The sequence below is a fragment of the Synchiropus splendidus genome, chromosome 6, assembly GCF_027744825.2.
Source record: "Synchiropus splendidus isolate RoL2022-P1 chromosome 6, RoL_Sspl_1.0, whole genome shotgun sequence".
Classification (NCBI taxonomy): Eukaryota; Metazoa; Chordata; class Actinopteri; order Syngnathiformes; family Callionymidae; genus Synchiropus; species Synchiropus splendidus.
Window position 1 is genome coordinate 19874970 of NC_071339.1, and position 27917 is coordinate 19902886.

Sequence of the window (27917 nt, forward strand, 5' to 3'; positions counted from 1 at the left end):
TAAATATGTGAGTTACAGACTTTGACCTTATTTGAAAGTAAACATCCTATCCAGCGTATGTCTTACTTTGGAGAAGCTGATAAAATAATCATAGCCAACAGGGACTTAAAACTTCACAATCAGCAGGATAAAAGCAGAACCAGTGACATCAGGGTTGTAAACCATAATGGAAAATTATTGTTTTATTTCTTCCTCTCGTTTCCTCTCCCACCTGGGAGCCCTGAGCCGCTCAATAAAAAGTCTACGCTGCACTTGAGTTCTACACGAATAATTGGGTTTTAAGAGGTGGGAGGGGCCTTCCTAAACGTCTTTATGGTCACTCGTCTATGACTTCACAGCATCATTATCCTGGCCATCGAACATCTGTTGCTCTTTATTTAACTTAGCTTAAGTTGTTCAGGCTGCTTCGACATACAAGTCATGGTATTTGAACGGAATGCTTTCTTCAGCAATAGTGTTACTCAACTATTACTGTCAATACTCAAAACTTACACTGTTTGTTTTGGGCTCCGTATCTTTTCTTTTCCATGTTTTGAAATGTGGATTAAAAAAAACAAACAAAAAAAAATTGTTGAAAAGGAATTTAATTGGTGTCAGAAAAGGAGTGGCAATATTTGAAACTTGTCCAACGGCAATTGATGCATATGCAGCACTCCTGTTTGAGGGCCCCAAGAGGTGGTGAATCCTGAATGTGAGGGCACTGTGATGAGGAGTCCAGACAGGTATGTCACATTAATATTACATAATTACATACCAGGTCAACTGGCGTGAAAGGCTTCTTCTGCGGTGACTATTTATATATATGTTTTGAACTGGCATTTAAAGACTGTTCTTACTGCTTTCACAGTAAGATACAATACTAGATAGAAAGTGTTCTTTCCTCTAGTGACATTATTACCATGGAAAAGACTCAGCAAGACAAAGGTCTCAGATTTAAGAAATGCAGTACGAGGTTTTTTTGGTGATTGTTAACCCTGAAGTCAGATTGAAGATGAGCTGTAAAGCGAAAGACACATTTCTAAGAGTGTTGGAATAGTTCGAGAAAGAAATGGGAAGAGAAGATCTTTGAATTCTGAGGAGTCAAAGTAACAGATAGATCTGGAATCCGGTTCTGTACAGCCAGCATAGATTTTCACCCCTCCAATTTACATTCAAAACATCTGCGACTTCATGAGTGTTGCTTTATATTTTAAGCCCCATTTTCCCCTCGTTTTAGAAAGTGACAAAAACGTCCTTGATAACTGTCAACCCTTCTCTAGTTACAACACTTATCTACACACTATATTCTTTCAAATGGAATAAAAAAAAAAAATGCTCCTCACAGTGTTGAACACTCAGCAGGGTCAGATACAGTATGCTTAACTCTCCTTGAATATTGATGTCGGAAATTTCGGATTCAAGTAAGTATCCAGTCTCCTAATGTCTTAATAAAAATAAAAGAATAATGCCTTGCAATTATTTACACATACTTTTGGGTTTGACTAGAATTTGTCTTGATTCGTTTTACCACCTATCTGCGTACCCTCACTCCCAAAACATGTCCTCAGTTGCCTTGATCTCAGCAGTACGAGAATTGAGAATTAATTTGAGTGAAACAAACTTTTCCCCAGGGTTGTTGCATTTATGTTACAAAATATTTCATGATCAAAAAGAAGTCAATAGCTTCCAAGTGAAATGATGGCAGTTAACAGTTTAATTTCTATAAACATATGGGCACATTTAGCTCATAAGTATTCAAACTAAAGTTTCTATGTACTCAGTTCTTCTCTTCCACCTGTGGCCGGATGAGGTCGCTGCTGAGCCCGAAGCATGGCTGGATGCGAGCGCTCCCACATGACAAAAGGTGCAGCGCGTCTGGAAACCAGGAACGAAGCTCCTCTGCGTGTTCTCCTCTGAGGAGAAAACACATCGACCACTTCTTCTGCATCCAAAATCTGCAGCCGCGAATCTCCCCGACTTCACCTCCACAGGTCACATGACTCGTCTGCCGGTTCTCTCGAAGTTAAATGGATGTTATAGAATAGCATCACCGCGTTGAGTTCTCTATTCCGCCTCTCTTTCTGCTACTTTTTGTTTGCTTAGAGGCGAAAAAGCCAGGGACATAGTGGGAAAGTGAGAGAGTCTGCGAGAGAGAAAGAGCGAGAGAGAGAGAGAAGTCTTTTTTTTTGGAGCTACGCTTTCATGCCGTCAGTCTTGCGGACTCTGAGATGGACGTCAGATTTTATCCAGCTCCCCCTGCAAGCGTGGGTTCATGTACTGACTCGGGTTTGGACTATTACCACGCCAACAAGGTAAGGAGTTCCTCTTCCTCTGTGGCTCAGCGCGGTCCGATTCTCCGAGCTGACAAGTGCCAAGTGCTTTATCCAGCACCCGGGAGCAGAAAGGCGAAGACAGGCGAATTTTATTCCAACTTTGATGCACATTTCGAACCTTTAAAGAGTCAAACGAGCAGAAAAAACAATGGTTTTATTTCGGTTATAACTGGATCATGCGCGTAAAACAGCGCGGAGCTGTCCGGAGCGCGCCTTCCACATTGACAGCGCACAAGAAGAGAATCCATTGGAAACTATGAATACGTTAAAGTCACAGTGCATTACTAAGATAACTTGCATTTCCAGGATTAACTGAATGCGTCACACATCCATAAATGACCTTCTTCTAAATGCGTTATGGCTCTTGAGTTCCAAAATATGCGCATATATATGTATTAACATATAAATAAAAAGTGCGTGTGCATCTCTTCCAATGAGTTCTATCTATCTATCTATCTATCTATCTATCTATCTATCTATCTATCTATCTATCTATCTATCTATCTATCTATCTGTCCATCTATCTATCTATCTATCTATCTATCTATCTATCTATCTATCTATCTATCTATCTATCCATCTGTCCATCTATCTATCTATCTATCTATCTATCTATCTATCTATCTATCTATCTATCTATCTATCTATCTATCTATCTATCCAATTGCATCTAATTTAAAACTGCCATATAAACGCACACACGCGCTTGTACTTTTCCAGGTTGAAAACTTGAGTAAATATGAACTGGACAGAACCAGAAGCAGCATTTATGCCAGCAGCTTGTCTAATGGCTCTGCTATCCACTAGGTTCTGGAGCTCAGCCAACGTCTGTCCATGACGAAGTGAAACATTAGAGCACTGGACAATATTTGAATTGGTAATCTCATTGCTACGAACACACGCCGTCACCTGTGTCTCCTGAACACTCGGAAACACACACTTCCAAACATGGCTTGGACTGAAAATTACGAATGTATAATTGTTTTAAGTGGTGCAAAATAAGTCAACTGAAAATGCGTGTAATGACAATGTAATACAGCATATTTCGGTTTTGGTAATTGAAGAAATGAAAACTAAATCTCTACATCTAAAACGCTCCATGGCTTCTTATGGGTCTCATCTGGGCCAACTGGTTGCTGTCAGAGGGACGATGTGGCCCCAGGGTTGTTGTATATTAAAGATTGATAATATGTTACTGTATGTGTATGTATCGATGATAAACAGAACTCTCACGTGTCTTGAAGAAAAGTGTGGCCAGTGGGCCAAATGTGTCCGCCTGTTCCAGCGTTGTGACGCCATTTAAAAACACAACAAACTTTTAAATATTATTGAGAAATTTGACTCGACATTGTTCAACAGTGATTGATTTTCAAATGTGAGTCAAATTTTAGCTCACTTAGCTTAAGCTTAGCTTAAGTTTGTTGTTTCATTTATTTTGACACTTAAAATTATTTTTGGATTTCATTTATTTTTATCTATTTATCGATTCATGTTGATTTTAGGTCTTAAAAATTGCAATTTTTTTTTCTCTTCAGTGCTTTTTTTTTATTATTGTTTTGCAAAATTGTTTATCTGCTATCATAGTTCTTGTGGTGTTGCAATGGCGAGAGTTTATTTATGTCACTCATGCACACACTTGAATATGAAATGATATTCATTATATATTACTTTGGAATCATTTTGTCTTATATTTAGCTGTGACATACGAGGTAAAAGTCCGTCTGAGTTAAATAAAAGAAGGTGACAAACGACAAGAGTGCGTCAACAGAAATGTGTAGTTTGGATGGATGACAGATGCAAACATTCAGGATTATAAAAAAAAAAGCACAGAAATGACAAACATGTAAACAAACGTGCTGCTGAGTTAGTATGAACAATGCAATTTTTGTGTTTCTTGTAAGTATGTGCTTATCTGGCGCAGTGTAAACTCAAACGCACACACCCATGCAAATCTGTGCTCTGCTGCAGATGAACACACAAATGTGTTTCTGTGATACGGTGCAAACACACGGCCCGTGTGTGTCGCCGCAGATGTATACTTCAGATAAATACACCTTTTTTTGATTTGGTTTGGGGTGTAAACAGATCTGGATCCAGTTTGCTGCAGATGTACCGTCAACACGGTTCGGTCAGGTCTCAGGTTCTTCGCACAATGCTCTTGTTATTATGGATCAGTGGACTTGGATGGTGGCAGGCTCGGTGAGAGGCGGGTATGAGTTTCAGGAGTCATGTGACGTTGTCATTACCAAAGTAACATCTGTGACTAAAGAGAAACACGATCCGTGTTGCCCTGCTGCTTCTGAACTTAATGTTGAATAACGACGCCGGAGCTCTGTGGGACGTTTTGGCAATTGTTCATCTTCACGGCCGGGTCGCCACAGTAGCAGGATGTCTGAATGGGTTTGACCCCCCCCATCCTCCCTGTGTGGCGGGAGGAAGTCACATTGTGGTGCTAAATTGCAGATTTCACAAGGTAGCGGTTTCCATCGCATTATTTGCAGATGACTTTTGTTATGACCAGAGACAGCGTTATAACATCGATTTAATAAATCTAAACCGACGCGGCAGAACACTAGCCAAGCAGGAAGTGGACGTGCTATTAAGTGGGACAGTCCAAACTAAAAAGCACCGGCTTCCTGTTCTACATCAGTGGTTCACATTTCAATCCGCTGCCGTGCAAGTGCAGCAATTTATTTCAGCAGTGGAAGCTTTCTTTTTTGAGAAATGTGAAAGCTGAAACTACTTTTAGCCGGTGGAGTGATTGAAGGAACATGAAGCAAATCAATAGCACAAATCTATAAATACACTTGACCTTACAGCTGCACTCAACGCTCCGCGGGCAAGAAGGCAATCAAATGTGATCACTTTTACTTATACATGAAGTCTAATAACAAAGATGATATGAAGATATTCCTGACGTGCTTCTTCTCCTCCGTCCGGGAGATCAATGCAACACTCGGAATAATGAGGCAGCTCTGAAGCTGAGTGCATCAGCAGAACGCTACATCTTATTTCACGGAACGTCAGCAGATTTAAACCATCGAAAAACAACCTTCATTGCGGATCAACTACTAAATTATTACAATCATTTTTCTCTCACTTATCCAGTAAGCATGCTTGTGTATACGTAGCCGTATTCTACATTTTTCCCTTCATTTCTATGTTTAAAAACATGTAATACTATTACTATTTAAAATAGTATTCGCAAAACACATTTCATCCTTAAGAGTATTATTACCTTGTAATTATTCATTTATCATTTTATTTTGATTCATACATATTTTTAAATACATACAATCTAATGTATCAAACTGTATTTAATTTATTAATATTAATTCCTTTTGAACCTTGACTTGTGATCTCACATCAAATTTATATCATATTTTACTGTTATTTATTTCATTCTAGTTTCAGCAACATTTTTGTAATTGTCAGTTGTTATTGCATTTCCGAATTTTTGTCCGACCCAGAACAGATCATCTTTCTTTTGATAAAAAAAAAAAAAAGACCATCAAATCTGAGTGTCATCCTGGAATGGAAGGTCCATGAAATGTATTTTTGAATTAATAATTCCACATTTAGATCAAGAATGCATTGATTTCTGCCCCCCCCCCGGGCTGCGTTTCTCTCCTCAACCCATCCCGCTCCGGTCGCCCTGCACTTGCACAATCACCGTGAGTCATCTTTACTTTTCACCCAAGATTTCTCCTAATCTTTTTGAAGCCGCTCTGTATCTTTGCAGGCTGAGTGGGAGGCTTGTTTGTTCAGCGTACACTCAGCTGTGTGTACCAGCGCTGAAGGCCACTTCTTCGCAAATGCCTGTTTTAGCGGGAGACTATTTGTCAAATGCATTATGACTTGTGCATACCCTCAGGCGGAATCACTCCGGTGAAATGAAGTTGGATAGATTACTGTAGCTGCTCCACTTTCTCCTCATCCTTCTTCGCTCTAACAGCACAGCACCCAGGAGAGAGCTGGCTGTAATTACACTGTAGTTCTACTGTTGCTATATAATCCTGTGGTTTGCAGATGTTGTGCTTTACATAGTTGCAGTTGCTTGTGCATTATTTATATACAGCAAAGTGTTTTCGTCGCAGTGCGGAGCAAACATTTCATTGAGCGCGGACCTAAAACACTGAATCAATGTCGGGGAGGATGAAGGACGCCGCTGCTCATGTTTATAATTGCTCCTCGGGGCGCTGTGTATGAAACACGCTGGAACATCATGACCCTCATTTAGGCATCGATTCATCTCGTTCACAACGGTTTACGTTGCTGAACTTGATTGTTTTTGTCATTCTCACGTCACTACAATGAACACTGCAGGTAACAGCTGAGATTTGTGTGGCCCCGGGGCCACATGTGGCTCTTTGACTGCACAATGTCAGAGCCAGAACAGCAATGCTATAATAGCAAATGAAACAAGAAACAAATGATATCTGAAGCAGGTGTTGGTTTCCCAAGAATACTCTGGTTTCTTCCCACTTTCTTACTACTGTGTTGCTAGCATCGCTCAGTCGACAGCAGGCCTTTATTTATTTATTTTCATTTTAGACAGATAATCACAAAACACAAAACAAACAGCCAGCCTATCTCCACCAGTATTAAAATGATATTTCTACTCGTAATGTTTATTTGTTTATTTTTTATTGTGTTCAGTATAAAAGGCTCTTTTATCTTAAACATTGTACAACATCTCATCTCACCATGTCATTATTTTGTGTCCAGGTTGCCATGTATTTTCAGTTCCATATGTTTCCCTTCCTTCCCTGAAATAATGTTATTGTAATATATATAACTATTAAAATATATAACGCGTATAAACATGCTTGTGATAGTTCTGTTTCCCAATATTGTCAGGCCACAAAGTTATTGGCAAATGTTTTTAAGGTAAATAACAACACTGAATATTAAGAATTTCCCAGTTTTAAATAAAAGAAAGATGTTTATTGACATGTCTATTGACGCAACCTTCCAGTTAAACACATATTCCAAAATCAATATTCTGACTGGAAACATATGCCACTATTTAATAGAATAATTCAGCCAGCTGCATTTGCCTCCATGCGAAGGCTGCAATCCATCAGTCATCACAAACGCCATTCTCAAGTCCAAGAACGAGAAGAGAAAGCTTTAATGTGTATTTGCTGTCATCTCTTGCCACATCAGTGATATTTTAGAAGCTTGTTCTGAATCAGCTTTCATCATGCTCATCAAGTGGACTTTTTGTGTGGTTTTAATGGACTTCTCACAAACATTTTAAGAACAAATTCCCGCCTGACGCAGCTCTGGCTCGACGTGCGTCCTCCACTTTGATGAGCTGCGAGGTTCTTGACAGATTTTCTTAGGCTTGTTTTCACCAAAAATGGTCGTTGAACAACAGATTTCCTCACGGTCTCCAAATGTGTTTGCAAAATGTGAACGCGTTGCACTCTGGAGTTTGATAAATGCGTTGCATAATCGTGCCAACCAAAATTGTGATCGGGATTTAGATGCGATTCTTGTGCAGCTGGTGCCACTCGACTGTTTGATGCTGTACTTCTCATCGCTGTAATTTTACTGCCTTACTTGGGTGGCAGTAGAGCAAGCAGAGCAGCACACTGTGGAGTTTTGCTGAGTTCCTCTTTGGGTTGGTAGTTCACTGAAGGCTTCAACACGATGTGGGGCCATTTATGGTAGGATTTTGGACTGAGTTTGAGGAAAAAAAAAGGTTAACGCTCCTTTTCTACCTGGTACCTGAATCTATGTGAACACGGCATGAGTATCATGCTGTCAAATAGAACTTGTCATTTCATCTTCTGCTATCCTGTTGAATTTCAATTGTGTAGAGTTGATCTGTCCATCAGTAACCAAATCTCTTTCCAACATGTTCTCACACTCAAGAAGTCAAACACTGACTATTTTCAGGTGGACACCAAAGTCAGCCTTCCCCGTTGCATGTTGATGCATTAGGATTTCAATTGATGCTAGTCTCACCATCCGTGGCGGTTCATGATGCCATTTCAGGTAAAAGACATGCGGATGTTGGGGCTCGTGTTAAGCCATGTTGGGGCGCTCCTTCAGCTCTCCATAACCACGTATCTCCACACTGATGTCACAGTGTCTTTGAGCACTATGAGTGAAGTGCACTGCCAGATAATGTGCCATATAAACCAAGGAATGTCTTAATCCAAGTGTTCAATGTCACGCCATGGACAGCTGACTTCTGCCTCAACATTGGGCAAAAGGCTGCTCGCAATATGTTGCCTTACGAGTGACAATGTGTTGCCTTCTCTCACTTAGGATCTTGCATTTATTATCAAATGAATCTGGGCAGATGTGATTGTTGTGGACGTCATTTTGTGGATGGACGCATTAGAAAGTTATGGTGATGGCCGATGAGCCTGTTTTATTTCAGGACTAAATTGCGGATGTCTGGAACACTGAGTGAGAACGTGATCCGTAATTTCTTTTTTTTTTTGCTGAATAACACATCAGGAGACTTTGTTGATGCTGTTTAAGAGACTATAGTGGAATACGTTTCCACTGGTGAGGAGACATTTGTGCGATCACTCTAACATGTTGGTCACTAATGTTTAGCATCGCTTACTTCGGGTCCCAGCGACAACAAATGTTACGGTAGCCACGTCCACGTCCCTAAATTTGTTATTTAACTCACTTGTAAATCCCAGCAATGGTTTCATTTTAAGACTTGAAATATTGTTGCCTGTTTTTTTCAAGTGTGCTGGCCACTCTCTCCAGCATCACAGTAAGGAGGTCAGCCTCTTGCCAAGCGAGTACCATCACTCTTCCAGCGCGTTTCTCCTTCCATTCAAATCACTGTTCGTCACGGTGCACTTCAAAGTGCAAATATTTTCCACTTCTCTGAAAGTGTATTTTTCCTCCCCCTCTGCAAACATTACTGTAATAGAAGCAGAGAAAGAATAGTTATTTCAGCAGTGCCTCATTCTGTACACACACACACACACACTGAAGTTAATTACATGGAGGCAAGCATTTTCGGACTTGGTTTTTTTTTTTTTTCATTGTGCCCATTCATAACATTCTGCTGACTGGCCAGTCCGAGCTGCAATATCCACACGCCGGGGAAATGTTAACCCATGCATAGCCTGAACGCCAACCCCCGGGTGGGAGGGGGAGCGCGATTTAAACGGCTGGAAGTGGAAACACTTTCTGACTGTTATTGCTGTAGTGCAGATATTACACTAAATGAGTCATTATAGGAGCATTAAAAATGTGAAGTTAGCAAAGTCTGTTCACAGCCAGGCCTGTGCGCCTCCTTACCGGGTCTAACATTTCTTTCATTTACCTTCCCAGCAGCAAAGTCAAAAGGTCAGGGAGGGAAGCTGCATGGCCCGCGGCTGATTGTGTCTTTGAGTTAATGATACAGTGTTATATTCTCCGGCGCAGCGGAGCTTGCAAAGGCTGCGTTTGGTGCAGTGACCGGAGCAGAGCGGGAATAACATTTTGGAGGATTTTTAAGTGGTTTAATTTAAACGTGAATGAAGACATGAAAAACCTATATATATGTCCGATGGTCCAGTAGAGTTCTCAGGTAGATTATTAGAGTCTTCATTGTACAGCATTTTCTCACACTGGCGTGAGTGTTGTACAGATCAAACTGTCCTTTTCAATGTCTGGGGAATACATACATACATACATACATAGATCTGCAGTTAACCACCGCTGTTCAGGGTTGGAGCCCTGCGGGGAGAGCTGGAGCCTATCCCAGAGGTCATTGGGCCAGAGGCAGGGATACACCCTGGACAGGTCGCCAGTCCATCGCAAGGCACAAATGCCATTCACACACACACACACACACACACACACACACACACACACACACACACACACACATACACCTAAGGCAGACTGGCCAATATCGCATGGAAAAAGTGAAACCCAGTTTCTCCTCGAATCCCTTACTTCATTGAAAAACACCAGTTCATTTAGTTTTATCTGCATTGACAAAGGCTGGAACATCATTTTCAACTCATAAATTCTCTAACAGTCGACTGTCTGTACTGACTGATCTAGCAACACTGAGCCTTCCCTCAACCTAGTCCCTGAATTGTTGGGTTAGAAAGCATATGTGTAGATAGTTTAGTCTTTAAAACACTGTACAACACTCATGAACCCCACAAGTTATTTAGCATCTTCCTCTTCTGAGCGCATAAGTTCAGTGCAAGTAATGATGCTTTAAAGATCTGCTATAGAATTACACAAACTCCAGCGAGAAAAAGTTACAAAAATGTTATATGTAATATACTGAAGAATTACTGTAGCACCGTAGTACTTTTTTCCATACTAAATTACTATAGATTCGATTTCTTCTAAAATAAACATCTTGCTGATTCAGAAAACAGACAGAAGATGCATCCATATGCAACAAATGAAAACGGTTTTCCTGCAGCTATAACATGGTGCAACATTGTTAGGGGATGATGGATGTAATTTGCTGTGGAACAGGATGGTAACAGCCAGTTTAACCTGCTGGCTGGTGAGGATGACAAAGCTTTAACCCGGTTCTACTGCCAGACCTGCTCCTTTATAATCTGGACCAGACATGACTCACAGCTACGAGCTGTTAAAAGGGTTATAAGTCATGTGCGGCTGAAAATAGATAGTGCAGTTTATCTTCGCTGGTTAGCTCCTTCATCACTGCAGTCTAGTCTCCCCTCTCAGGGCTATTCATGTCATTTCAGATGCAAACTGAAAGTCATGCGCTAAACTGCACTGGTGAACGTATTTAAGTTTTTTTTTGGTGCACAGCTGCAGCTGCATGTACTAAGACAACACCTTAGTTGCTTTAGGTTTTTCTTCGTGTCTTGTGTGTGATCATTCAAACAAAACAGATAAACAAGACGTGGAACACAGATGAAGAATTAGATTGAACGTGCATCCTTGTTAGTGTTGAGTCATAACTGATCTTCATTCAAACATTTTATAGCTGAGCGATTAAAATTATTGGATGATGCTGTGTCCCCAAATTAAGTGTGGATTTGAAAGTTTTATACAACCTCAAAAATGTGTGTGTTAATGACAAGTACACACAACTTTTCAAGAAAACCTCAATGTCATTAGGTGTTCCCAGTTCTATAATACCATGGTCATACTGAAAATAAACAACTATTACAGTCTGTAATGGAGTCCCACAGGGCTCATTGCTAGGGCGTCTGATTTTTGCATGGATACCTGTAAACTTTGGACTGTTTCCTCCGTATCTGTTCATTTTATTGCAAAGTGAAACTCCAACAAAAAAGTTGTGAACGGTAAACATGACCTTTTTACCTTCATGAGTAATATATATGACTTCTTTGACAAGCTGACACATCCATTTGCACTGGCACTCACCCATACACAATACTAGACCCACTATATCACACATTGCCTAAGCACCAACCACAAAACATACACAACCACACATACTGTACAGATGAAGACTTACACGTAAACAAAAATGTGTCTTTTCACACACACCTACACAAACATACGACTAAGTATTTTACCTCTGTTATAAAAGTTAATTCATATTTGATAGTATGTTAGCTTACTGAGGTGACTCCAGAAATTCCTTTCAAGGTGCCATTGTAGGGTCAAGTAGCATTTTTTTTCAATTTAATTTGAAAATTGAACACTTTTTAAATGTCGTTTGATTCGGATGAAGCTGAAGAAAATTGTCGATAAAATATCTTTCTAGTAATTTTTGTCACAGATAACTGTGGGTTTAAAACAACAAACAATGCAGCATTGCTCATAATAAACCCCCAGGCTCCACGACTGGCGTGACAAACTGCGTGCAGTGGGCGAACGCGTCCGCATCTCAAGACGTCAGAGAAATTGGGATTTTGACATTGATTGCAAATTGAAGCGGCTCGGCGCCTGCCCTGCTCATGGCCCTCATTAAATCACATTAACCCTCATTATCGTCACTGCCCCTTGAAACCCCGATACTACAGTCAGACTCGACTCACTGGAAGTTGTTGTGTCTTTCATCCCCTTGTCTTGTGCGGTGAGGAGTCCGGAACGTTTAAACTGTCTTCACCTCGGGAGGCTTTGTCAGGGGCCTCCCCCCCACACCAACACCACCAACACCCACTTCTCCTGCTGCTGTTTGATATTCACTTCTTGATTGGTTGGGGGATGGGATTCTGGACTGATAGGTTATTTCTGGAAGAGGGGGCGCACTAGATTAGGGACAGACAGAGGGCTGGGGGTGCAGGCAGAAGGATGGTTTCTTTTTTTTTTAAAAGGCTGCCTTATTTTTGAGCTACACTGTCATTCAGCGATGTGGAAACCAGAAATGAGTCTTGCCACCAGATGTGTTCCAGTCCAAATAGCCACTTGAAAGACAGGCGTTTATTGTTTTAGTGCATTTGCTGCGGTTCAGATCCAAACTGCATGAAATGCTGATTGATGGATTTCACTCAAGAATGCGCGTGTTCTGGTCCGTGTGTGTGTGTGTATGTATGTGGTGTCTTTTTATAAGATTTACACCATCCATTTTCACCACTTAGCTTGCTCTTTGATATGGGTTTACGCATGCCTGGTCAAAACAGATTCAACTAGAAAATACTTGCATTCAAATTGTGAGTACATGATGACCTTCAATCATGTTTGACGTTTTGACCTCATTGTCACAGTTTTCTTCAAGTCAACAACCTCACCAGAGTTGATGTCAGTCTGTGCTCTTGAATGACTTTGTTCTTGACTGTTAATCCAAGAAAACAAGTCAACTAGGCAATGGAGAACCAATCATTCTCAACTGGTCGCGACCAAAAATATCCTCTTTTATTTTGTTTTCCATTAATTCATGAATCTTGTGAAGTAATACATTTGTCCTATTGGTTTCTGCATAGGTCTGGCCCAGGCTTAAAGGTAGCAGGGCATCAAGGTGGTCGGAAAATTGGATGGCAGCATTTCTGGAGTTCAAAAAGCCTTTCCTCCTTTTTTGACACATACAATAGCTTGTCTGAATGTATAAAAGAGATTCACTGCCATCCTTTTAGGGTTTCCGCTACATGTTAAGCAGACAGTGATCTGTTTTTAAAGATGGAATCTCATGTGAGCAAATATATTAAAACAAAGTCAGAAACCTCAAAGCAAACTGATAACGCATCACAGAAAAATCCCAAATGAAGCATCATAATGCCTGAAGTTCGTTGCTCGCAGGGCTCGAGTCGCGTGTCTGGCATCACATATGAAGACACGGACCACGTGAGGACGACTGCAGATTGGAGAGGCATTTACATCTCATGATTCAAAGCTAGCGTTTTCATTGTCACCCATCCAATCCTGTGTGTGTTAAAACTTTCCTCTATTCTTCATTGTTTCTCAATTACTTCTTGATTTGCTGTGTTCCATTCTGGAGACATTATTCGGATGGCAAAGGATAGATCCACCTCTGTGGACTTCTATTCGACTTCTACTGTCGTAGAAGTCTAGAGTGAAATATGTTCTTCATAACTAACTGCGTTAAAATACTCAACAATGGTCTGTATGCACCGTTGGCTGAAGCAAATTATGTGCAACTTGTCTCACACATAAAAGATGGAGCGCAATACAAGTAACATTCGCCTTACGACCGGGATCGGTTCCGACCAACCGGTCGTAAGTTGGAATGGACTAAGTTGAATGGCATTCAAAATAGCCGATGCGAGGGTTATTGGTACTACTGTAGTGGTAGATGGCTGTGTGAGAGTGAGATGCTGGGATACTGTGCTGCCGTAACTGTTGTACGCCTTGCTGGACTGCCACGCGCTACTGTGTCAGACATTGAATAAAAAATTTAAAAAGCATCTGCTGGCCATGGTCATACGTTGGGGGGGACGTAAGTGGAGCAGGTAATATGTCGGTTGTTCCTTGTACTAGCTCACGGCTGATCATTTAGGGGGTGGTGGGTGACCCAAAGTCAAACCAGCTCAGGACCAACTCTATCATGTCTTCACTCTGGCTGGGGAACAACTCGTCTGATGCCTGTCTGAGTTGGCTTCTAGATCACCATTGTACTGTAACTTAGCTTTTTCTGTCGTCCCATTCAGAAAAGGGACATTTCTGTCGTTGACAACTCACTTCACACACGTGCGTGTGTGGTCGAGGAAAACTGCCTTCACTTCTGACTCTGTTTGGTATCTGACTGCCTTTTATGCTTCTGATGTTTCGAGATCAGGCGTCCTCCAGACACGAGAGAGAGGAGCATTGTTATGTCGAAACGCTGCGACTGCAAGAGAAGCTGATCTTCGTTTGGGTGATTGCTCCATTTCATTCGCAAACAAACAAACCACAGAGTGATTATTCACAATGTGGGAGATTATGAGTGCGGTTATTGGTCTTGGCAGATTTGTGTGAAACAGGCTTTGCTGTATAAATTAGCGTAATGATCGTACACGAAAACCATGTCAACATCCCAGATAAATACAGACGGAGCTCATCATCTCCCGCGTTCACACTGGTGTCGCGGTTTGGGCCCCCAAAAATTGATCTTCATTTCATCTCACTGTCGTTGGCATATTTGGCATGTTGGGAATTTCTCATAAAACAAAGGGGGTGCGGAGTGTGGATTGAAGCCACAGGGAAATGTGTTTTCAGCTATTCAGCCGTGGTGATCTCATGTTGGGGTTCGACTGAATGATCCAATCGAGTTCGGACACTACTGTTACTCTATTATAATCTCTAATCCTCTCATTCAAACTGCTGTGTCACAATATCACAAAAATCCAGACATGTCTGTAACTGTAGAAAAAAAAAGCTCTCTCTATTATTTCACCATCGCGAACAACAAAAACAGTATTTAGAGACGGTTCCTCTGAAGCTACTTTAGTCATGATGTTATACCACATTGCAAAATGTAATAAAAGTATCCTTAAAAAATTTACATGTCCTTATAATTCAGAACACGTGTTGAATGAATTGTGTTAAGCTTGTCGTTTAAAAGGATTTGCTTGTAATTGTTAAAACAGTTTTAGTGAAGTTTACTTTAACTGCTTTACTATGAAGTATAATTTTTATATTCAGGATTGTTTTTTTCCTGCTAGTTCCTTCAGGGGGGTGGAGACTATCCCAGTTACATGGGTGGAAAGACTGGGGGCGACCCAGGACAGGTCTGTCCCATATGGATGGACCACTTGTTTTTCAATAGTGAAAACAGAAGGAGAAGATACAAAGGCCTTGCAGAAAGATTCACTCTAAAACGGTTGCTTTTAGCTGGATGCTGCTGCACAAACCACTGGGCGAGAGTGCTGCACGAGAACGTAGAACATTTGAGGGGAACACAAAGACGACATCACCTATTCAGCTATCAACGGAGAATGTCACGGCAATGTGCGAGCCCAGGCACAGACAAAACCCCATGTACTGTAGTGAGAATCATGAGTCACAGAAATGTAATGAATGCACTATATCCTAAATATTGTTGCGCAGCACTGTCAAATGGTGACAGAGGCGAGTTGCACAAGTTTCATGAAAAGCCCGATCAACACGGTGTCTGAGCGGCGGAAGAATGCAGCTGTCGGCTGTATTAAGAGACGTTCACAAGCCTGGGCAAACATGAGCAGTTGTCTTAGCGTCCTGAGGCATGTCCTGTACAAACAAAAGTGCTTCAGGTCCACATTCACAGACCTGAACACACACACATGTACACTGTCCCATAGGAAGACTCACATGCTCAGACACATTTCGATCGTTTATACAAAGACAAATACGAAAGTGGCGACGCTGATGCCATGAATTACAGGGGCGCTATAGTGATGTCATTCTTTTATTTTTAGGTATTGAAAGCCAGGGTGCTGTAAGACCGGTCTTGCATGAAGAAATACAAACAACAACAAGGTTAGAAAACCATTGATACCGAGGTGAACAGATTTCTATTTTGATATAAAGAGATTTATCAGCGATGCTAATACAGCATTATTGGCAGTGGTGACTCAGGATTGTTTATGATCTTTTCTTGTTACTGCTGCAGTCATTTATCAAACAAAGTTAAGGAAAGATATTTTTGAGAATTATTTTATCACAACAACAGTCACACAGCTGAAGCAGCTGTTAGCACACACGAAACGCAAGTAAATAAAAGTGTCACCGACATTGATTGAACCAATTCAGTGTGAAAGAACAAACACTGTTTTAATTCTGTGTTCAACAAGTTCAATAAAATTTTGTTTCCATTGTGGCCATAATTCGCACATTTGGGATTCATGACAAGCAGCTCGTAACTAGGTGAAACACACCGCCGTCTTGTGACGTAACTGAAGGAACTAAACAAACACTGTGGAGGAAGTCGCAGAAATATAGAGTTTTTCAGGCAGAAGAGCAGGTTCATGTAAACAAAGGAGTTATTTTCATTTGAACAGGAGCGACAACCGAAGGTGGAAAAGTTCCTGCACTGGCGAGGCCGATGGTTGCCACTCGTCCCCCATTCTTTAAACTTGCTTCCTGCATTTTTTGGTCAGAAGAACAGGCTTACGTGCTCACTGGCACCAGTAACACATCCAGCTATTATGCAGTGGTTCTGCATTTCTCCTCCGATATTGACGCTGTACAGTAGAGCTTTTTCACATGCATTCTAATGGTGCGGCGACAGGATCGACCTCCAGTGACGTCACTAAGGCTTGTTCACAGCTCTCACTCTGTGCAACACTGCTCTGAATTTGAGTCACTTCATTGTTGTGATCCAACATAACCAACTTTGTCGACGTCATATGATCATTGCATGCTGCATATTAATGCACTGTTCCAGAGGCGCATCGGTGACACTCTAAAATCAAGGTTTCTTCACACAATTTTCTCGGTTTGTATTTCCACATTCTTTCAAACTTAGTTAGCATGAATGCTACAGGTAAGCAGGCTTTTCCCAAAGCAATGTAGACCCAACCTAAAAGATGCTTTCTAGGATTGAATGATGAAATATGTATTAATGTATGAGTGTTTCTGTGAAATGTACGCCAGTGACACCACGTAAAAATATCGCTGCCTACTGCCTAAACTCTCGACTTAAGACCTCATTGAAATGTGGCTCTCGTATCAAAGAAGACTGAAGTCTTATCAGCTCAGCTAGTCCTGGTGTATCGCTCTTTTTATTTTTTTAAAGACATAATTTTTAGGTTTATCACTCAATTTGACATCTAACCCTCCTACTCGGTGTTATTTTTCTTTCAGTGTTTGAGAAGCATGATAATGAAGTTGTCATTGATTTACATTCTTAGTCACCAAGCCGCTGAAGCCAATCCATTCCCCCGTTGTGTATAATTCATTCCATGTATGCGTTCTCCTTGTAGTGTGCGAGTGTGTGGGTGTTTTCACGTTAATGTATTCGGAATGTGTCCTGTCTTTATTGTTCTGTATGGAAAGTAAGATGCAAATTTCAGCCGGACTGACGGAAAAAATATAAATAAAATGCGCAGCTTAGCGTGGCTAAAGAAGGCGGATCGATGAGTTTTGTCCACCATAAATTGGTGATGAGGTAATGCAAATACAGTTGTGAATGTAGAAGAATTATTTATCTGGTTGGTGAGGCTGTTGTTCTGCCACGTTCTGCCTCCGTGGCGCTCAGAGCCAAATTTACTCTCCTCGCGATCACCGCAAACCCACAGTCCCCCCCGGAGCCTCGTTGCCTCGGTCTCGTAAACCACCTCAGGCCCTTTTGCTCTTTGTTCGCAATATTTTCTCTGGAGCTTTTCCCGACTTTCCTGGAATTCCATTTGCTGTGAGCTGATAGTCGACGCAACATAGTAATTTCGAATGACAGCCCACTATAATAGCATCAAATAAGCAGACATAATCTTATAGAGGAGCTGTGCCCTGTACTTAGAAGTGAATGTAATTGCATTCTCTTCAATGCAGATCAGAGCTGAATCTGTTTTGGCAACCAGTATAATCCTCCAATTTTTACTCTCCTCTCTCTTTTTTAAAGCTGCAGGATTGAAATTAGAGTTTATAGCGGAGCATCTACAACATTTACTTCTACTGATTCAGAGTGCAGAAAGTGGGTTCTGGTGGTGGGATGCAAGCGGTGCAGCCTGGGAGCGATGGTGGCATGCGGTTGGGTGAAGCGAAACTGGAGAATACATGTGGACATGGGTACATAAACACTCTGATAATGACTGAAAAGAAAGCAAACTTCACATTTTAAAGGATTTAAATGTGTTTGTTTTTTCTTTTGTGCACTGTATATGTGGAATTCTGGAGGCTGAGTCGCAGACTTCATAAGGGATATTTGTTTTTGTATATTCCCATCCTGGGAGTTTTGTCACACTAAGAACTTATACCATTTTTTCTGTGCACACAATGTTTTGTGTCAGTTTTAAAGCTCTTTCTGTGTGTATGATGACTTTGTGGCTCCTTGTTCTGCACTTCATGACAGCAATTCTGTTGAACGGATTTAAATACTTTTGATGCTTCTACTGTGCTTCCGAAAAAACCCTAAACAGATTTTTCACTCTTCGTTTTTCATTATGGACAAAAAAATGCTTTATATTGGAACTAGTAGTTCATTACGATGATATCCAGTTGTTACACTATTCACACCTTGTGTCACTACATGTTTTCCTTTGATATGACACTGTTGAAACAATGTTTACTTTGACCTGCAAGTCAACAAAAAATGTTGTGATCCATTTACCTTAGACATCTCTGCTTTCAGTGACCAAACATACTCAAATACATTTGGGGAAGCCATCTTGGATTGTCTTCTTGGCCTTTGAAGGCAATCCTATCAACACTTACGGCCATTTTCCAAGTACAACTGGAGCTAAAAAGGGATAAAGTTTTTGGGAAGTCATGAAGACAATGATAATAACTGTAGTTATAAGGCATTGGTCAACTTTTTTTTCTTATCATGATCTAATGTCTGAACAAAGTGTTGATTTATGATACTTATTAAGTCCTTATTATCTGAGACACAACAGAAAAAAAAATAAAGAAAAACACCCTAGACCTCGAGAGGTCAAAGGGGTTTAACTTTTGAAAATATGTGGAGCTGTAATGTGGATATTTTTAAAATAATTTGCTGAGAAAAGTGAAAAGTGTTTGAGAGAATAATAATATGTAGAGACATGAAAGAAATGTGACAATATAATGTTCAGTAATAAAAACATAATAAAAAGCGAAATGAATACACTCATATATCTGACTGAAGTTTTTACAAGGATTTGTGACGCACACGTTGACTCATGAGGTCGTAAATGTTATACAGTGTTCCCCTGGTCCAAATGAGAAATGAAAGGGAATATTCAGGTACAACATAATGCCAAATGAAGATAGAAAATGAATGAAAAGAACAAAATATGTTGACAGAGCTGCCGAGCTCTGTAGCGTTGAAGAATCATTTTCATTTGAATATACATCATATGCAGCCAGCCACCATTCCAAGTTGGAAATACCAAAACAATGACACATAAAAGGCTCTTTACAGCTACCTTCATGGTCTGCTGCACTGCTCAGAAGAGACATTGATTTCATTTGATGTCTCGTACTTGATGAGCAGAATGGTGGTCAGAATGTGCAAATCAAGTTGCTTCACCCTTTGACCGAGAACACCTATTTCTATTAGGTTTTTTTTTCCTTTTCTCCCTCAGACTGATGAAAGCACTCACAAGTGGAAGCACAGCATTTGACATTCTGAACAAATGATTCAAACGTTTGAACATTTTCTCACCGGCTGAAATATTAATTAATAACGCATTCATCATCCGTGAAATGATGGAGACCTTTTAGAAACTCGTTGAAATAGAATGCGCTCTATGGTTTTCTCCTCTCAATTAACGCGGTTCTGTTTGCTCGCAGCCGAATGTTCCAACCTCTCAGCGCCAGTGTTTACCAAGTTTGATGCCTTTTAGATGTAGATTCTTTTCATGCGGACAAAGATCAAAGAGATATTTTCGTAGCAAAATCGTTTGTGAGTTTTCCTTTAATGTATGTGGCAGCCACTGAATTCAGAATGTCTGACGTTTTATCAGAGTGACGTTTGAAATGCCTCTCTGTCAACATGTGACTGGGCTAATATCCCTTTTATTGACTTCAGACAATCTGGCGATGAAGTTACAAGCCGGCCGCGGCAGCCAGATTCTCCTTGTTTGGATTGTTGTACTTTCTGCTGCATAATAACAAGGAAGATTTCAATTACTCTGAGAAAGTCAAGGAGCTTGTTGAAGTTTGAGAAATACAAGGCAGGCGGGTTGCTCTGAGGAGACTGAGCCCATTTGGAATGTAATTAAATTGGTTTGGCTGCTTGCCGGTGAGAAAAAAAAAAAAAATTACATTCCTTTCTTCTCATTTCAAATGAAAATGTATAGAGTGTTTTGCTGAAAAATACCTGCAGGGAACACTCGGCTGTTGAATATTTGTAATACAGCTCGCATTGTGCAGTTGAAATGAGTTTTGAGATGAGTTATCCGTCGTGGTTTCCCCTTTGACATTTCAAAGGTATGCAGCTTTTGAACCGTGGATTTACGGTAATTTTCCCCCTCTTCTATTATTGATGTGCGCCTCAGTTATGAACTGTAAATTGGCTTTTCTGTTATTTTACATTAAAAACCACAGGGTTTTCAGACACAGTAATGGCACCAGCTTTGTTGTTTTTGTTCTCCATAGGTTCAAGTATAGCGCTGAGTCTCTCATACAGTGTGGAGTCATCGTTTTCCGTTGGTTATAGAAACCTTGCACATACCAGGGGTCAGGCTGTGGTGATGAAGCTCACCCTTCTTTGTGCAGTGGTCAGTAGCAACAAGGGGCAAGGATTGTGTTTTATTGAATGAATGTTTGACAGTAAATTTGAAAACAGGCCAAAATGGTAGTAAAAATGCTGCTGCTGTTTATGCGCTCACAGCTACTTGATCCAGGGTAACCTTTTTATCTGGAGGGGAGCAATGTGGTTGACCAGGACACCCCCGCAGAAGCTGCAGGGGGGCGCCCAAGAAAAAAATAAAAACAAAAGAAAGGTTAGACTTAACAGTAAACTGAGTAGTGATTCATATCTTCTGTTTTCAGGTTTTTATGTTGAAATTTAATGCAGCAGAAAATGAGGACGTGCATGAAATCCGTCAGTCAAGGCAGTGACTGTTTTATTTTGGGGTTAAATTGACGACAATGAAGGCGTCATCTCCAAGATGTTTGTAGCTTCATGTCAGCTAGCGTAAGAAGCGCAGCCATTGCAATTTGAGGGCTCTCCCCAGTGATTTTCCAAGCATAAGGGGAGCTTTGTTCTTGGTGGATGCCTTTTAAGGTAGACCCTTAAGGAGCCCCCATAAGGATGTGCGCTCCGCCCCTTCTCTCAAACTCGATGAATACAATGCTTGAGTAGAACGCTGCTTTGTCATTGAGTGACATTTATTTATTTTCTGGGCAGCCAAGGCAGGTGCAGTTTTGGTGAAGGCAGCCGCCTTCATGATGTAGTACAGTGGGAAACAGCCCCATCTATACATATAATATATTTTTTGAGGTCTTTCCCTGACTCATATTCATTTAATGGAGGTCTTTTGTCATTCCGTTGCATGCTCACTCACAACCTTTCTTCAGCTAAATCCCTTTCTAAGATGGTCGGACACTTACGCTGATCACAAATACGATGCAGGACTTACAAGTGACCCCCCACAACTATTGACAATTTAGGTCATCAATTGACCCCTTAGTCTTTTTTGGGCTGTGGGAGGAGACCAGATTGTCCAGAGGAAGTCTATGCAAGCACATACAAACATAGCACACAAATAATCCTGATCCTTTTGACCTTTTCAATACTTTTCAATTCAGTGCCATCAACACGTGTCTGAAGATATCAGAAGTGCTGCTACCGTTGTTTACTTGATGAATCCTTTCAGACAGAGGAGTAGAAACACATGCTTTGGCCCCATTTCTTTTTTTTTTTTTGCGTACAAATACTGTTTGCTTACATTAACAAGTGCAGTAAAAGAAACAGTTGGCCCCCATAAAAATATCTGTATTCTTAAACCACTCATATTTCATTTAAATTTGTGTTCTCCATCATATTCCTTTGAAAATCACCCAACATAAAGGATAAAAATATAATGTTAAAAATGTAAATATATTAGATGATGCCTTTTGTTTCTTAAAACATGAGTGTGTTCACTAAAACGGGATGCAGATGTAATGTGACAAGCAGTGACTGTCTTTGAATACCGGTTTAATTCTATGGGTTTTGAGACAATTCCATGAATAGTATTCGGTATATTTGTCAGGTAATGCGGTTAAGCCTCCTCCACAAAGCCGGCGAACAAAGCATCCCGGGGGGAGCGGAGGTCGCGCGTGTGACAACAAGGTGAAACATAAGCTAATTGGGGATTTAATGTTATTAAGAGAAAGAAGTAACAAACGCTGCGGCTCTCCGCTACGATTCCACTGCGTCTGCTGTTTATCACCTGCCACGCTTTTCTTCCCTCTGGATTTGCATCTCCGTCTGACGCTGGGACTTTTTCTGCCTCTTCTCTTGTTTCATTCTCTCTATCTGGCTGAATCTCATCAGCTTGAATTAGTTGCAAATGCTGAACTAAGTGGCTGTGACAACATTCTCAGATGCTCCAGCTGCCACGGATTTATCGAGTTATTAAAGTAATGTACTGTGATTAAAAATGCAAATTTTCCTGCGGATTGTATGGCATCTTACGTTTACGTTTTTTCCCTCCCTGATATAATTACCTGCCAAATGAAACAAGGAATGATGATTCAATATCTGTAGCTCAATGTGTCTCCCTCACGACACAGAACTATCATCGGAAGACAAAAAAATCCTTTATATACTTTATATGTGTGCTGGTTTGTTGCATAAGAATTGTATGCATCTGTGTTTTTCTCTGGTTTCCACAGTCAATGAATGGAAATATTGGTGAGAAAACAGTCTGTTATGACTTCGAATGAGTAACAATCCCATTTTGCCCTCTGGGTGATGACATCATTGTTTTCAAAAGTTTTACTTGCTAGACCTCATGTGCTCAAATTCAACACTTGGACACTGTCTGTCGGTCATGGATGGTTGAAAAAGCCTTTTAGCCCTGCAGCTTGGATTCACTGTACGAATCCAGCTCGAGGCCAAAATAGTTATTGTTCAGCTTCATTTCACTGCTTTGTTCTGTGTCAGGGCATGAACAAACTAAAATAAACATATGACGTCTCGTCCATGTCTCTATCCGGAGACCTTACCCTATTTTACCTGAAGAGAACTGTTCCTTGTACTTGTCATCATTTATGTTTGACTGTCCTGACTTTGGTTTATAGCGTCAAATTATACGCGTAAAGTAGTAGGTAATGAAGTTCCTTCTATACACTCTTGCGAGAATGTATGTGAGAGCCTTTTTTATTTGTGAAACTGACTCCCACTTCAATCCACCACTTTTTCATGTCTATGATTTTGAATCATTTTTCACCCCTCAGGTTCTTGTTGACTGCTTTTGTTGGCTCATTTATGACTTCCATTATGCATTTATGCATTGGTGTATATTTCCTCTTGAACCCTGCAGCTCCATTGGACGAACATCAGTTGTTTTTGACAACATTGTTTTCTCCTCTTTCACAATATCTATTCTCTTCTTTGAAATAAAAGCATTTAATGACTGCTTCTCGTGCTGCGGCTGCGACGTCACATTTACAAGGACCACGGACTGAATCCTTTCTGCAGAGTAGAAGAAAAGTTTCTGTAATGTTTCTCATTAAAATAATGACACAGGACATTTTCTCTTGATCTCTCCATCTGTAACGAACACTTCTGCTGAGCCGCTGATAACGCTGCGCTGCTTCACCATACCGGCGCTTCAGAAAATCACAGCAAGTTGACCAGAACTGTGAAAAATTGTTGCTTGGATTCTGTCCCGATATCCTGGTGGGGGAGTGTATGTCGCGCTAAAGGAATTTTAACTTCCAAAATTAGTGATCCAAGCCAAGTGTGCGTACAAGAGTAGCTGTAGTCAACTATCCATGTCTTCAGTGGTGTCAAGTCTTCGCATGAGCAAGGACTGCTGTTATCTGATTTAACATGAATATGGATTTGTTAAGTTCATTTCACCAAAAGGGCTTGCGCTGGTCTGCCTTCTATTGCTATGAATTACTTTGTCTTGCATGTGCAAGTGAGGATTTACAAGAAGCATAGTCGAGTGAACCTGCTGCCTGGGTTTTTCCTGTGGCCCCCTCACCTCCTCTTCTAACACATAGGTGTCACATATTGACAATCTTCCTCAGGTGGCGCAGAAGTCAGACTTCCACGTTGCATGTTAACGCATTAGGCGGTTGCAGTAAGGCTTAAGCTAAGCCTCCGTCCCCTCAACAATGCTGCAAGAACTGAAACGTCGACATGCCGGACCTACCGTTGCATCAACTTCCCATGGTCAGTTTGTATCATTTTAGGGAATTGTGTTGCGCCAGCAGTGTCAAGGCTCATAGAATGTTCACCTGCGTCATCATAAAATGAGTTAAATAAACCTGGCACTATCACTCAGATGCCTTTGTAAGGTTCACATCAGCACATAGCATTTAGCATGTGTGTCCATGCTGTTCCACTGTTCACGTTCTGGCGCTGGTGTCAACCACGGCACAATGACGTAGCGGAGGAAGTAGCCGCGCAGTGTCTTCGCTAGAGTAAGACGCCGGGTTTTTTGGCTCATGAAAGTGGGCTGATCTGGGTTGAAAAAAATTCAGCGTGAAAAGGGGTGGCACTTTGGGCCATGATCCGCTCAGTCCGTAGAGTATTTCACTTGCAGCTAGACAAGTAATAGCAAATGGTCTGTATATTGGTGTTTTATCCTGGAACCTGAGGAGGCCCCAGGCTGCTTTTTATAGTTGGAAAAAATGGTAAAAAAAAGAAATGAAGAATGTGTGTGTGATATCGGTCTGTCCTTTTCATGAGTTGAGATTATTTGCACTGATTTATTCTGAGACCAAACGTGGGTTGTGGTCTTTTCTGGTCAAAACATTCATCAACTATGTCATTACATGTTGGAGTAAGGCTGTCGTTGGGGTTCACACCTCTGTTTTTCAGTTTAAACAGCGACACTGCAACAAAAATAAAATCAATCTTTGTGTTAGAAAATCCCATTTCACTCCGCACACACTGGCAGGGTACATCAATAGCTGAGCATGGACACCTTGCAGCCACACAGCCTCTTGGCTTGACCTATGGACGAGTGTGGGAAACACACATGACCGTGTGAGGCTTTGTCACGTTTACACGTATGTAGATCACAGGAGGGTCGAGCCGCTCCGGCTTTCCAGATGTCCCAGACATAACAGAGGCTTGTCAGCTCCGTGGCTCGGCTCTAAATGGGTCACTCTCCTGGATATCACACAGCTCCATCACAATCACCCCTCTGTTCCGCTGCTATTACAGCGCACCAGGTGGCTTGCTATGAAAATTACATCCAGAAGAATAAGGAGCCAAAATGTGATGGATGTGTTCGGAATAAACCTTGAATACATCTGAAAAAAATAGCGAACTGAGAGAATAACCTCAGTAGATGAATGTACAGGAGTTGGCGCGTTCATTTATCGACACAACAGACCAGATCAGATCAACCTTCTTGTGCGACGACTTGGTTGATGCTTTGTATAATGTGAGATCCCTTTGGTTTTTTGACACACAACAGCCATTCATCGTCAATATTTTTGTCATTTCAGACTTCCCCTTCAAAGTTTTATTAACTGACTCAGTAAGTCATTCTCACCTCACAACGCATCAAAATTAATTGTACATTGTCACCTTCTTCTTTAAATTTCACAGTTGGGCTGTAATAACTAGAGTCATTTTAGAGAAAATATGTAACAGAAAACAAGCAATATTCATTCCAGACATCTGAGTCGCATCCACTTGTTCTATGCTAACCATTAGCTGTTATGCTACATTGGTGTGGCAGATTTATTGTGTTCCTTTAGCATTTGATTCTAGCGTGGCACATCTAGCTAACAGTTGACTCTAGTCTTTGCCTTATCCTTTGAATGCGTTGAATGAAAGATTTTAGTTTTATCTTGTTAGAGTCCTCAATTGTAGTGGCTAGTCCCAGATGACTTTCCAACCCGGGATTGGACTCTTGCGAGTTGTCTATTACAGTTGAAGGGGAAAAGTACATATTTATTTATTTATTAAATATCGGTACTGCGACCTCCAATATCGATACAATAGTGTGCCATCACGTATTGCAGTATTTCAGTGAGTCAGTTTGCATGTGCGGTGTGAGTTACTAGCAACCTGTTCTAGACAACCCTCACCCTAATTCTAAACTCTGTCCGGCTGATGCTTGCAGTTTAAAATGACTCGAGAACACAAACAGGAGCTTGTAAGTCTGCGAACATCTTTTCGTAGGTTCCAGCGAGCTGCTGTTATTTAATCTTTCTTTTACTCTTATGATTTCAGTGATCTGATGATAGAAAGCTTTGATATGTGGGAAATGCATTTTTCATTGATCGACGTTTTACCACTCCTGGAGCCGGTGCGCAGGACTGTGTGTGTGTGTGAGGATGGTACATGCACAAAGCGGTGCAGAGAGGAGTGGGAGGGGAGCAACAAAAGAGAGAGAGAGAGCGAGAAAGAGGAAGTGGGTGGATGGTAGTTCAGTGATTTCTGATTTATGGTTTGATTACAGTCTTTCCATCCTGCTGACGACTGGCTGTTTTTGCCTGCATCACGTGAACTTTTCACTCACATGTCCTGCTGCTGCTGCTCATCCTTCTTCTCAAATCGAATCTCACGCTGACACTCAGTCGCGTCCAGGCAAACAAATACACAATGATCGGAAGATAAAATGGAGTCTGTCTTTGTCATCCGAGTAGCACTGACTGTAACGCTCAGGATGCTTCATCGATATTCCGCGATGTCAGGAGCTTATCGTGGCGAAAGCTATCAGGCACATTCAGTTGCATTCTGAGGTCATGAGAGACCGAGCATCCAGTCATGTTGTTGCTTTTTCAGCCGAGTCGACGTTGTTTAATATTTAAAAGGCTCCTGTGTTTACTTTTCTGCCGCCCCTGAAATCTGGAGAAATAGACTAGTTGCTCACTTATAACTAATATTTTAGTCAAGCTTTTTTCCACACCAGCACTTGAATGCAGTATTGAGATGCCCACTGTTTTTACTTCTTACTTCATAATTTCACTTTCTCTCATTAATTTAGCTTTTTTTTTTTCTTTTCGTAATCTAATTACGCTTCTTTTTTTTTTTTTACTTTTTAATTGTTTACTCAGTCATGCTAGTAAAAATAAAATACAGAATGAGAAAAAAAACCATTGAGAATCTTGTGGTTGTAAAACCAGGAGAGTCCAATGCCAAAACAGACATTGATTCTGATCTCTTCGTCTTTGGGCATTTCCCAGTCAGGTTGCCGCATCCAGTCAGCATCCTCTACTTTATCAAGTTGAAACCTCCTTCTTAGTCACGCCTTTTGTCTGCATTACACCCACTAAGCAGGCTATGGGTATCTGTCTGTTCATAAAATGACTTGAAAAGGGATTTGGGTGTGTTCTGGATCGCCATCTGGATCTGCAAGCCTGTTGAGGGATGCGTTGCCAACCTTGTCAATCTGAGTTTTTTCCTCTCTTGTCCTCAGTGGGTTGTGAAAATAATAACCAAAATAACCATCCTATCCTATTATAAACCTAGTTCTACAAAACCGCTGACCAATT

General features: G+C 41.0%; 1 protein-coding gene across 3 annotated transcripts in view; it reads left to right on the plus strand.

Moving 5' to 3' along the window:
- Positions 1–1853: 1853 nt before the first annotated feature.
- The window catches only part of tox2 (TOX high mobility group box family member 2), a 122846-nt gene continuing 96782 nt past the window's right edge, over positions 1854–27917 (plus strand). For all 3 annotated transcript variants that reach the window (XM_053867450.1, XM_053867449.1, XM_053867451.1), the window contains exon 1: positions 1854–2291. In XM_053867450.1, coding sequence (XP_053723425.1) covers positions 2208–2291 — 84 coding nt within the window. In that variant the 5' untranslated portion in view covers positions 1854–2207. The remainder of the gene's footprint in view (positions 2292–27917) is intronic.